The sequence below is a fragment of the Thermobia domestica genome, chromosome 14 (assembly GCF_964235325.1).
Source record: "Thermobia domestica chromosome 14, izTheDome1.hap1.1, whole genome shotgun sequence".
NCBI classification, from domain to species: Eukaryota; Metazoa; Arthropoda; class Insecta; order Zygentoma; family Lepismatidae; genus Thermobia; species Thermobia domestica.
The window spans coordinates 121,889,187-121,903,124 of record NC_137467.1 but is presented as its reverse complement, the minus strand read 5'-3'; the positions used below and the strand labels follow the sequence as shown (position 1 = coordinate 121,903,124).

Genomic DNA, 13,938 nt, shown 5'->3' with positions numbered 1-13,938 from the left:
TTGATAGGGATTGATGAACTATTGTGCTTTCGGACTCCTCAAGCGGCGTCTGCCCCATCGTCGAGTCCGCATCGTCTCTGGCCTGTCGAACGCTTATAAAAAGAAATAGCATGCAATACCATGGTGCAGCGGCAACTCAGTCTCCTGAAATGGAAACTCCGATAACAGGCAATAGTCAGTATTGGCCTCCAAATCGAACGCAACCGGTGGTGGTGCATTTCTTAGGTAAGTGGTACATTCAAATTCGGCTCAATATACATTAATCGACCTCTGTACTCACCAATTTGGGAGTTTCTTTTCAATTTGCACGTTAACTGCAAAGCTACACGTACAGTCGGCAAACCTACATATGGATATTTTTCTTCCTTGAACAGAGTCCATTCTGATTATACGTGTATTCCGTGAAAGTTGGGCATCGCAAAATATATTTTACCGGATGAAAGAACTGAAAGAGCCTACGTTACACTTTTACAAAGTTCTTCCAAGAGAATAAACCTGCAGTCGTCTAAAATCGGGATATTTTACAAACAACTCTGTACGCAATTTCTCTGTCTCTCCTTCAAAGATTGCCACAATTTTACTCCAAAATTAAGAAGTACTTTAGTCCTAATAATAAACGGCAAACGTCGCTACTTACGTTATCGCTTGCCTGTATAACGAAGTCTTTCAAAAGTAAGGTTGGTGGTCAAACTAAAGTAATATTAATAATAATACAATACAATAAATATAAACAATTAGAGCTTTCAATTAAACACGATTTTAACCTATAGTGTACAGGGACCAAGGCACGAGAGGAACTAGTTTTAATCATTGTTAGATGTCTGCAATATACAGAGCTCAACATAACTGATTGGATTAAATTTTCACACGGAAAAGTGCATCAAATTTAAATTTGCAGATCAATATACAACTTGTGCATAGCATATTCAACAGCGAGGGAAATAATATCTGTAATACTGTTTTAACTGGACATGAAATTATATATATATATATATATATATATATATATATATATATATATATATATATATATATATATATATATATATATATATATATATATATATATATATATATATATATATAAAATTGTATATCACAAGCAATGTGTGATGAAAAACAAAGTAGAGGAAAGTAATGATGATTATTTTTTCTTTTTTTAAAAAAAAAGTACTAATGTAGTTATACTACGGACTATTCAAGCTAGTAGCTAGTCTTGAATGTGTTCAGGGGCCGCGGTGGCTCAGTGGTAGAGCGTTCACCTCTGGTTCTTGGGGTCCCGGGTTCAATCCCAGCCCCCGCCAAGTGAACTTTGTGGTGGACAAACACCGTGTGCGTGGGTTTTTTCGGGGTTCTCCCGTTTCCTCCCACTTTCTTCATTCCACCATTTCATTCATTACTCATCATCACCGTCTCCTTTAGCCTAACCGGCATAACCGTGGGACATAAAACTCAAAGATTTCATTTCATTTGAATGTGTTCATATGATACCTAGCTGAATTGGAATCACGGAGTTCACAAAGTGATCCTTGATTTTAATCACAAAAACACATTAACTAAATTCCATACATATCTTAATTTCCTAACTCATATAGTCAAATCCTACTCGGATTCAGTTCGTTTTTCCATCTTTTAACCTGAACACTACTTTTCTTTCACTAAATCAACGCAGAACAAAAAACGCGTAGCAAAATGAGTATTTTTGAACCAATGCTATGAAACTGCTCGAGATATCAACTAGATATGTTGCCCATGGGAAAATAGACGCCAACAAGAAATAACAGGAAGAGGGCTCAAGAAAAGCATCACCTACAATCTGCAGGCGACGCGCTGATGGGCATGCCACAAAAATCCACCGATCCAATGTGCAACGGGCCAGCGATTGAATTTGGCACTTTCGGCTGTGGATACAGCCATTTATAAACGGTTGTGGCTGAGATGCGCCTGTAATGCCTGCGTACACCTTGTGTTCCTCCGCAACGAAAAAAAATACCAGGAACAGTACGAAAAGCATCTGAAGGAGTCCAAATGGCAGACAGTCGTCACAATACGAAGCACATCCATCTCACTGCTGGTAGTCATATGCGAGAACTGATATACCGTGATGGCAATCTCAAGGGCCTCTGTTAACTTCGTTTGCGACTGAAAGAAAAGTTTCTCGTGTGAGTTGTAATGGTGTTGTGGGACTCAGTTATGCAGGTAAGTTACTGATATGTAAGGTTGATAAAAACGTGAAAGTAAGTGCAAGATAATACCAGGAATCCTTTATACCTATCATTTGGATCAACATCCCAGAACTGTAAAGTGCGGACGCCAACCAGATGAAGGCCCACATCAGTGGCGTATTTGGAGGGGGGGGCTTCCGGACTTAAGCCCCCATGAAATCTTACTTACTATAGTAAAGTATATGAAATATCTTGCGGAATTTTCACATTTTCAGGCAAAGCCCTCCCGAAAGTTAGCAAAGCCCCCCAAAACAAAATCGTGAATACGCCACTGGCCCACATGGACAACGCTTCAAGCCATATCGCCAAAACACCTCTGTGTTTTTAGAAGGTAATTAAACGGGAATTAGGAATTCGTTTCATTCCGTTATAAGACGTTCCTGTGAAGAGCCTTGATATCACTCCCAATGACTTTCTGAGGCTTTGAATATAGAAAAGACATCTGCAATATTGGTGTCCGCGCACCCTCGTTGGTCTCTGGAATGCTTGTAGGAAGGAGTCCGATAGGATTCGCTTGTCCCTGCTTCACCGGAGTTTCCTCCTATGGATGCTTTGAAGTTGGCTGATAGTTCACATTACTGGGAGTCTAGCAGAACATCAGCGGTGGTGGCGGCAAGATTTCTCGGAAAGCGAGTATCCTTCAAAATCAGTCCAATATAAATTAAATGGCCTTCCGCAAATTGGGATCGATTTGATTTGATTTGATTTCGACTTTAGCCTTCCGTTCAGCAGCGGGACTATATAATATGTGGACGTACAGATTAACATAAGATCCTAACAACATGAGGTTCCGCTGGAATCGAACCCAGGTCTCCGACGCCACAGGCGTGTACGCTGACCGCTTAGCCACGAGGGAGCTCATAACTGAGATCGAAAAGAACCGTTCTGTCATAAAAGAAAGAAAATGATATACTGTCTCTGTTGCTAAAATAGCTCACTTCGGTAATAAAGTTGATCATAAATGCATCTCAGCCCATTTTTAGTTCGGGTAGCATTTGCATGATTTTGTGTAGCAAACTGCGATGCGATAACGCTTTAAAAAGCATTTTACAATTAAGCGCTAAGAAAAACAAAATTATTTCATTAACATTTCTTATTAACGATATTCTTTGTAACCGCGAAACTTACATTTATAGTTACTAAACTTGAAGTGTAGCTATTTTCATCCAATCAGGGTTTCAAAAATAAATGACTTTTCTTGCTGGTTTTCTAATTTTATACAATAAAGTTAGATTGATTAATCAATGTCTGTAACAGTGTTAAATATTAATACATGAATGAGGAATATACGAGTATGGAACAAGCTCGTAAAGCAAGTTGTGGTGACAACGCCTATCTTTGAAAAAAAGGTTACATACAGGAAGTACACACACACACACACATATATATATATATATATATATATATATATATATATATATATATATATATATATATATATATATACAGGGGCGGATCCAGGATATGATCAAGGGAGGGGTTAAACCATATTTTGCCGTTTTATCCAGTGTAAAGCAGGATTGAAGTCCATTTTATCTAGTTTATACCTGTGCGTCAAGGGGGGCTTTAACCCCTATAACACCCCTTGGATCCGCCACTGTGTATATATATATGATTCCTGTTTGGCACTGTTTCATGTTTCCGGCAACCTATAACTCCGAAAGGAAGCATTTGTGCACCCAGGTTGGTCTATACTTTGTCCTATCTTGATGTCAGAAATCACTTCCAAACGTTCTTGGTGTTGTTTTGATATATTATATATATATATATATATATATATATATATGGTATCTCAAAATAACACCAAGAACGTTGTGTAAAGAGCAAGTTTGCCTCGTTCCGATTAATTGTACTTTCGGTCTGCATAGTTTATCAACAGAAACCAATTAACTATTGTTTGTTTAGTTACACTTTATGTTTTCGACGTAATAGTTTAATTCAGATAATCCCTACATGAAATCGATCCCAGAAATAGACGTAACAAAGTTTAGCATGTCAAATATTTGGCTATGGGAGAGACTGAATAAATCAGTAAATTAATTTTTATTTTAATACTTGAAGCACAATCTTTCTATAGTTAGACTAAAACCCTTAAGAAATTTTAAGTTGTTTCTTTCTTCTTCAAGTTACGCGGTACAAAGTTGAGAACCTTGACTTCGCATGTCTTCTCTTTTCGCAAGTGCTATTATATTTATTTTCTGTTACTACAGATCCAATATGAAAAGTTCTTAGCAAGTAATAAACAGTAGATGTAACCATGCATGATCCAAGGATACTATGAAATTCAAGTTATATCTGGAGTATAAGGAGCAGAATGTGAATATAAAATCAATATATATCCTCCATGATAATATCTCCTGAGAAAAAATAACAAACTTGGTACGTTGTTCGTTCCCATTCTAACAAGTTTTATAACTAGAAAATAGAGAATGTACTTGTTCTTGATGAAACTCTGCCAACTCCAATTATCATCAATTACAATTTTAACAACTAACGTCTGTCTTACCAATTTGTATTCACCAGACACTTACAATCGATAATATATCGCTGAAAAATGTATTTTATTAATTTACGAAAATCAAAAATTCCCTTCTTGATTAGAAATATTGAAAATGTAAACTAGAAAGAAAACACACACACACTAATCTTTTGCTGTCTTCGTAAATTCCAAGCAATATGTTTCTTTCACTTTAGTCATGAAATGAAATGAAAAAAAAAATCAGTTCAACGTTCTACGATTATGCTCTTTAGATTAAGGGAGTCGACGATTAAGGCAAGTGAATGATAATGGGCAAATCGGTAGAATGAGAAAGTGGGAGGAATGCAAGTACCGCGAGAAAACCTACAAACATGGATGTTGTGCACAACAAACGTGGCAGGTATTGAACAAGGGATCCCACAAACCACAGATAAGCGCTCTGCCACTGAACCACCGTGCCCTCTACTTTAGTCATGAAATCAAACGTGATTTATTTATTTTAGACACAATAACTGATTTAATAGTGCCCATCTGCATTATACTTGAGATATGCAGATCAGTCACGGTTATACAACTGGTGAGTTTACACAATATTAGGATAAGGCAAGTGGGACTTATGATGATTGTAATGTTAGTACGTAAATACGTGCGTCCGTCATTCCACAATAACTCCTGAATAAACGCGATTTTTCTAATTAGGTTTTGTTCCAATAGATAGTTAATAGTTAGGTAATAGCGATTATCTCTGCCAATTTCGTTAACTGGGTCAATCCGTTAACATCTTAGTGAGTAACGATAACTTACGTCCTCACGTTACTCTACATGGTAACTTAAAAAGTTTTTTTTTTTTTTTTTTTTTTTTTGTAATAGCCAGCTACAGTGATTACTAGGGAACGGAACTTCATGTGCTAAAAAACTCAGAAATATTTATTTATTTATGTGCTATAAATTTTGAAAATATGTGATAAAATTAGAAAAATATGTGACAAAAATAAAAATATTTGGCAACAGAAACTTAAATATTAGGTGTATTGTGAACATCTTAAATTCAGTTTTGAAATGTTTACCTTCTAGCGAGCTATTCTTTAAACTATCATAATTTTCTCCAAGTTCTCCATTGTAAATTTGTGATGATTATTCCTAAAAAGCACCTTATATTGCGAGAAAGATCGCTCCACGTCACAAGAAACAATTCTCGTATATTTGAAACACGAAATTTCACTAACTCTGAAATTGGCCACATCTTCCTTCACCATTTCCCCTTCCAAAACACGTGTAATTTTATACAATGTTTGAAAACCTAGGTTTCTTTCAAAAATGTCTGTAAATTTAGACATTGGCACTTGTCCGTTAGCAACAGGAAGTTCTATCAGTTTCGTTTCTATTATGTGGATTTCACCCACTGAAGCTGACAGTACGTTTGATGAAGATTCAAGCTTTTCTATACAACGAGAAAGAAAGGACAGGTTTGTTGAAATGAATGCTAACTCGAGTTTTACGGATGGATCCTTTAACAGTCCTTGTAGAATTTCTATGGACGATGCTTCGTCTTTGTCGAGATCATTTACTACAAATACGAATTGTTCAAAGTTTTGGACATAATACTCAACGGCATTCAACCAAGTGCCCCATAGTGTAACTACAGGAGCGGTTGGAAAAGGAATCCCAGAATATTTTTGATTTAAAATGTCTATTCGTTTAGGTGATTTGGTAAAACTTTTCCTTCCATTTGAAACTAGTCTATCGAACTAGGGACTCTTATCTTTTCACATATTCTATGCAACGCATGAGCCATACAGCTAACGGCAAGGCCTATTGCAGCTCTTTTCATGTAAGCTGCAGCATCTGTAACAAGAAGAACATTGTCAAATTTTATGCCTTCTGGCCACAAGTTGCATTGCTTCGTTGAAAAGCCTTGCTATCGTTGCATGTGTAGCAGCAGATAGCTCTTTACACACTAGCAAATAATTTTTCGTCAATACAGTTTCGTCACCATTACTTAGCACTCCTACAATCACGTTTCCCACCTTTTTACCACTGGAGTCTGTAGTTTCGTCCATACATACCCACATATTTTGATGCGCACATTCCGAGCGAATATGTTGTAAAATTTGCTCGTTAACACCTGTGCAGATAAGTTTTTCGCAATGTTGATTCGTCACGCGGTTCGAAGTTCGTATATTTCTCGAGAAACTTTCTCAATTCAGGGTTCTTTAATTTGAACAGTGGAATATCTGCGGATACAAAAGCTCTGCACAAATCCATTGAAAAAGCGGACAATTTTGACGGTTTACCAGAATTAGACACAATTGGTTGACAGATAAATGCCTGTCTCTTGCTCAAACGTGAAGCAGCAACGATATGTTTTTTGCTTTCCAAATGCTGCTTAATTTGTGAACGTTGGTCAGCCGTGACAGATTTACCACACGGTTGGCAAAATAGCACTTTGTCATCAGTACAAAATACATCTTTATATTCATCACAGAATTTCTGCAAACGAGATGAAACACTTGCTTTTATTTTAGGCATTTTACAGTAAGGAAATACATACACTGTGCTGAAGCATCACTTAGAATAGAATAAACGAAAATACATGTAGTGGATTCAAAGTCCTGCAGTGTTGTAACTGGCTTGTGGCTGGATAGAATTCCCTCAACAGGACTTTACGTGTAGATTAAAGTAAGGCACCAGAAGTCTGCGAGTCAACGTGCTCAAAGACAAAACAAACCTGACACACGATATAAAAGAGGTGTGGGAAAAGAAGCATTTTTTCTTTCGAAGATTTCGATGTAGCAGTCCTCAATGAGTGATTTTATGTTTTTAAAACGAAAACTCTTAAAATATGTATTTACATACGGAAAATTGGAAAATATGTGTTTTTATGTAAAATAAAATTTGCTGAGGTGGCATAAAAGGATATGATCAGCATTTTGGCAAAATAATGTGCCTCTATCTCACTGCAGAAAAAACATTTATTTAAATAAAGTTCCGTTCCCTAGTGATTACCTTGACCGGGTTCGTTAATGGAGTCAACCCGGTAACACCTTAACGAGTAACCGTGACATAATTTATGTCTGCCCATTAATTCACACGGTAACTCTTGAAAGCACGAGAATTTTTTTTAAACAATACATAGCTAGAATGAATACCTCAGCCGCGTTCGTTAGAGAAGTCAACCTGTTAATAACTTCACAACTAACGGTGGCAATTCATATCTCGTTCATAAATATATTTTTAGCAGAGTTTCTAATAATTTTTGCTATGTCTTAGATCCGCATGCTTAATTTATATTGCGTTACACGCAGTACATATTTTCCAAATGTGACGGCTCCAGAAATTATTTGCACATTCACCAAAACAGCGTTTCTTAACCTCTGTGTTGCGACAAATTGGTGTGTTGCAAATACATGTCAGTTGTGTCGCGAGATTTTTAATGTCCTCTAAGATCTTCCGCAAACAAATTATCTTTAGAAGAAAATAAAAATTAATTGCCAATAGACTTGATTTTACACTTGCCTTCGAAGTTTAAAGCTAGAAAGTTTGCTTTAACGCTATGAGATTTTAATCTCATAGTCGTTCCATAATATTTTATTTAAAAAAAAGTATTGTATGTATTTTTGTGTTTGCTTTTTTGCATCTAGGGGAAAAAATTACATGCAGGGATGTCGCGAAAGTTAAAAACGTACTTTGGTGTGTCCCAAAGGTAAAAAAGGTTGAGAAACGTTGCATTAGAATAATGAAAGATTCTTTTTCTGTGCCCTGTAAAACGAAAACAATTGCTAATGTTCGTTTTATTTACCTGATTCGTATCATTTAATTAATCAAACCTCATTTTGTAAACAAGGAAACGTTTATTTTCCATCTCTATGTCAGCTTTTCTTTGTAATTATCCTTATAAACAAGTAAGTAATAATTGTTAATTATTTCTTTTCTTTTTCTTCTTTTCTTGGGAAAATGCATACATTAAAGCACTTCTGCCCAAATATATATGATGTTATCGTTGTACCTGTAAGAAGGAATTTATACAAAGGAAGAAAGGAAGAATACAAAATTTCTGGAAAGTAATTTTGCATCATCAATTCTGGTGTTGAAAAGGTTGTATGTAACAACTAATTCTAACTTTTTCGATCTTAGGGCTAGGACGCTCATATAGTTCTGATCCCGCGTTAAAACTGTAGGTCCACGTTTTATATAGCGTCGCTGCTGAAAGAAACGCTAAACACAACATAAAATCCAATCCAACATATTCCCACCAACAATCGAATTCGGGTTTCTCGTACTAAAACTGAAGCACTAATCATTCATAAAATACCATGAAATCTGCCCTTCATACATACCCAGGGTTTGCTTTATAAGCTAATACGCAACGATTATACTAAATAAAATGGATTAGGTGACCTCCATGTTGGAAAATAGTTACCTTTCACGCTTTTGAGGGAGGGGGAACTAAGGTTCGATCCAGATGAAAATACGTATAAATCTTCGTCTCGTATGACCACCGTCCTAATTCAGGACAATAAAATAAAGATTTTGAAGTAAAATTATTATTCATTATAAATATAATAGGTAAATATCTGTTTTAAGATACAGATTGGCACGGTCGAGCAGACTACAACATTAGGCTGGTTCTTTCAAAATTGAGTGCTCGAGAGTGAGAAGGGGCTATGCCACAAACAGATACTTTTGAGAAAAATGAAGTTTTATTAGACTAAGTACAAAATGCATAACGTATGGTTATTGTTATTGGGCAATGGCTTATTTGCATTAAAATATCAACAGGGTAATTAGAAAAATTTTAGCAGCACTAACAGGAACTGTATCTACATCAAAATTTCAGGTTGGGTGGCATAGCCCCTTCTCACTCTCAGGCACTCAATTCACTTTATCATCATTCATTTCTCATCGGGTTCTTTACCCTAAAAGACAGGATTGTGGGATTTAAAACAAATATTTTAAGATAACGGAGTGTACAGTCTTCTAATGGTGACCATGGTATAAATTTAAAAATCCACACTCATGATATGATCTCGAAAAGAAAAAGAAACTTGGTCAACAAACTTTTCTTTAAAAATTCTGTTTTCGGACACCAATACACACATGCAACTTTCTAACTACAGACTTCAAGAAAAACGGAGAATAAAGTTATACTTTCGTCTTATGTAATCGTCGCTACGGAAACGAAGTGAAACTTTGAAAGAAAAATGGCGAGTGAAAACATTTTACGTTTCTACATTCAGCTTCAAAAATGGTTCCTTTTTTAACTGATTTTTTTCCTGCTGTTTCTTCGATAATTATAAAAATTTTATCAAACAGTCTATATAAAGATGTTGCCACACATTTTCATGAACAGAACTCAATTATCGGCATAACAAATGAAAACCACTTAAAGAAAAACGTTATTAACTGCTGTTTAATTATACATCAGAATATGGTAACTTAAATTGGATTTAAAAACAAATTACTTCTCATGCTACATTATGTCAATCAATGAAGCAAATTGTATGTTTCATCACCGCGTTAATCACACAAGTTCTCTACGATGCAAGACTGCCATAAACTAATGCTCTGTGAGAATTTATATTAATGTATTATCTAATGTGAATTATTACCGATGCTGCTATTGCTAATATTTTTGAAATTATGTTGGTACAAATCCGTTATTTCCTTTTTCCTGTTATTTTTATGTATCATTGTAGCTACCAAAGTACTGTACTGTACAACTGTGATGAACTTGATGAACACAATCTCTCGTGCGTCAAAAGTATTCAGAAGAAATTCACATAGCAGCAGAAAATAGATAAACCATTTGGACAACCTAATTCATAAAACAAAACTCAAATGGGTCAACGTCTTTCTACTAATATTATAAAACAATTTGTGAGAAATTGCTGGTGTATAGTATGACAATTTTCAATGAACATTTTCAGATTAACTTATTCTCAAAACCTTTGATGTGATCCTAAAGAAGACAAGAACCTTTTCGATCCCTATCGGATAAATGTTTCAATCTGCAATGTAATGTAATCGACGAAAAACACGAGAGAATAATAGAACAGCTGAAAGAGCAACTGAACGTAAAGGAGAGGTATACTTACTTCAAAACAACAAGGACAAAATCGCACACAAAGTTTACATGGTGTGAGAGATAATCGAATTCAGGGCTTCTAAAACTCCGAAGTCAAAGTATAGCTTAGTGAGTTACCGAAATCTTCGATACTTCAAAAGTAAACACGTGTTTTTTATGGATGTTCAAAAAACAAAACCTTGAAGAAAGTGACTATTTCAAATTCAAGACAAGTTCCTTGAAGTTTACAAATACGAGACATGAATGTACAGACATCAACTTATCTCTCTGGAACTCGGATTTCAAAACAAACGACCTCCGACAATAATAAAGGACAATAATAATAATAATAAAAAAACGTATGTTCCAGAATTGAAACATAGTTATCATCATACAAGTATTTTTGAAAAAATCATTTTAACATTCAAATTAGATAACTATGTTTTAAAATTTTAATACCATCATAAGCAAGATATACGTAAATATAATATATTTTCTCGGTAAATTCAAATCTGAAGTATTAAAGCGTCTCATGTGTAAAAACACCTACTTTATGTTCTTTTTCACATTTGTAGCTGGAATCATTTTTCATAAAACTTCATCCAAGGAAAGAATTTATTATTTTATTCAAACACAATGCATAACAAAAAAAAAAATCTTTTACGCAAAAACAAAACTGAAAATAAAATGACATCACTTGACTTTACCTTTTTCAAGACAGGAATGTCCTTATACAACTCTGGTGGGTCCTCCTGGTCCAGAATCCAGGAACGAATCCTACCGTAGAGATTCTGCTGCATCACAGGAAAAATGTGAAGAAACTCGAGCGAACGCATGGAGGACCCACTCTCACATCAGGAGAGAAACTGAGCTTCGCTGTAACCAAGCGCCTGTACGTATCGACTGCTAGCTCGCTAGCTCCGCCCACTCAACCCTGAGCCGGGGCTCTGTATTGGGTCTTGCAACTAGTAATACATACTTTATGTATTTTTTTCCAATTCCCTATGGTTCCACGACTATTTCATTATGTATTATATTCACGGAAATAGTTCACAATAGAAGTTTTAAATATCACATTCACACGAACAGTATATATTTGTATACTTCTTGGTACCTGTGTCACTGACCCACACACAACCTCCATTCGTTGCGTGATTATTGGTTTGACCTTGGCACACTATTCCTATTCTATCCTAAAAATCTGTAGAAAAAGAAAATAGACAAGATTCAAAGTTGTATCTATATATTCCCATAACGTCACACATTCTTATACAGAATGTTTAGTAACACATTCGATATTTCTTTTACACTAAAACAAGAGACATTACCGTTCTCTCTTTGTAATAAGAAGGTCCCAGGTTCGAATCCCATAGCGGAAATCGTAACTGGAGTTTTCCGTATTTCTCTGTCCTACCAGGCGAATGACAAGATGAATAGGTTACTCTCCCATTCCTAATATATCCAGAGCATTTTTTTTTATTTTATTTATTTATTTTTATTTATTTATTTATTTATTTATTTATTTATTTTGCTGCTTTACTTGGAACTTTTTTAACCTTTAACTGACGGGCTAAATTTGAGTGATGTCTTGTTGACGAACCAATACCATTAAGAAAACGTACAGTTATTTTCTAACGACCATACATCTGACGCTAAACATTTGACACTCATGAATGAAGCATCCATATACCAAGAATGGATCACAGAATTATAATATATATAGTGTATGCATAATCAAAGAATTTCGACCACGTGAGGGAGGAAACGAAGGGGAAATCTGAAAGTTTCTAGTAGTTTAAAAGAAAAACACGATTTGGTACTGTCCCCGCTCAAATACGGTAATGACGCAGTTCAAATGACACTGAAGTGATCCTTACAAAGTTAGTAACAATTAGCTAATTACTGATATAACAAACGTAGTTATATAACCATCACAGCGTGATGTGGGTGAGCCAATTAATAACAAAACTCACTGTAAACGTCTTGCTGACAAAGTCGATTTTCAGGGAAAATACGCGTTATTATTTCCAAATGGCCGGAAGGGGGAGGGGGTGCAAAGAGGAGGAGGATGGGTCGAATAATCGGTAGATGTTGGGGAATAGAAGCGAAAAGGGAAGATGATATCTTACTATATGCATCAGAACCTAACGATGTATCAGCTGACATAACAAACTCATCTTACGCCCACTTCGAGTCTATGTTCAACCTATCAACACCTTCACGAATTTCATCCTAACGTAGTTGATTCGGGACAGCTTTGTCAACTGTTGGGTTTTTTGGAACAAAAACATGGGTTAGAAACAACACGCAATCTTTTCGACCACAACAAAGTAGTCAGAACAGTGTTACACTTCAAAAAAGTACTCGTTTAACCTACATAAGCAAACGCGCACACAACCAGGGATCAAATAACTGAAACTCGCTGTTCAATTGTTTTTCCTAACAAAACTTCTTTTGACAATATATCATGCTCCTTGCCTACTTTTAGCATTGATCTTCAACTGTCGACCAACTGCAGTGCAGGCCCGTATCCAGGGGGGTCTGGGGGGCGGGGCCCCCCTAAATTTTTACTGGCCCCCTCTAAAATTTTCACGGTAGGTTTGCAAATGAACTATAATATGGGATGAACTAATATTTTTGGATCGGGCCCCCTCTAACTTCCACCGCCCCCCCTACATTTTCGGACTGGCTACGGGCCTGCTGCAGTGCATTGACACAACACAAATTACATTTCATTCCTTCTTAGGCCTTCGTCCATTTCTCCCTCTCCATCCCCAAAATTCAACGAACGCCAGCCAACAATAGTAAAAATAAATAAGGACTACTAAAGAAAGAAAGGATATTTGCACTAGAATTTTGTTCCTTCCTTATGTGAAAAATCTTACAGATAACGTGCGCTACAGCATTTTCTTCTGTAAGAAAAATCCAACGATCCCTCCTCCTGCTTAATTAAGATCACGTATAAGAATAATTATACATAAGTCTTTAAAAAAGAAAAAAAAAAGCTACCAACAACTCTTACATTGTGCAAAACTAAGAGAAAAACGTTTTCAATGCGTCAGAGTCCAAGTGATTTCAAAAAGTTACTTCGTCAACTCGGTCTTACCTGAAGTGGGTTTGAAAGTTATTTCGTGAACTGGCTAATAAATAGGTTATCTACAAGGGCAACA

General features: G+C 35.8%; 1 protein-coding gene across 6 annotated transcripts in view; it reads right to left on the bottom strand.

Annotated features, from left to right (window-relative positions):
• Window positions 1–13,938, bottom strand: part of Mtmr6 (Myotubularin related protein 6) — a 374,237-nt gene that overhangs the window by 310,311 nt on the left and 49,988 nt on the right. The window contains exon 1 of one of the 6 annotated variants that reach the window (XM_081738789.1): window positions 11,476–11,597. The exons of 4 other annotated variants lie outside the window; for them this stretch is intronic. In XM_081738789.1, coding sequence (XP_081594915.1) covers window positions 11,476–11,568 — 93 coding nt within the window. In that variant the 5' untranslated portion in view covers window positions 11,569–11,597. Of the gene's footprint in view, window positions 1–11,475; window positions 11,598–13,938 lie in introns of those variants that run through there. One more of the 6 variants, XM_081738792.1, reaches the window with a different exon arrangement.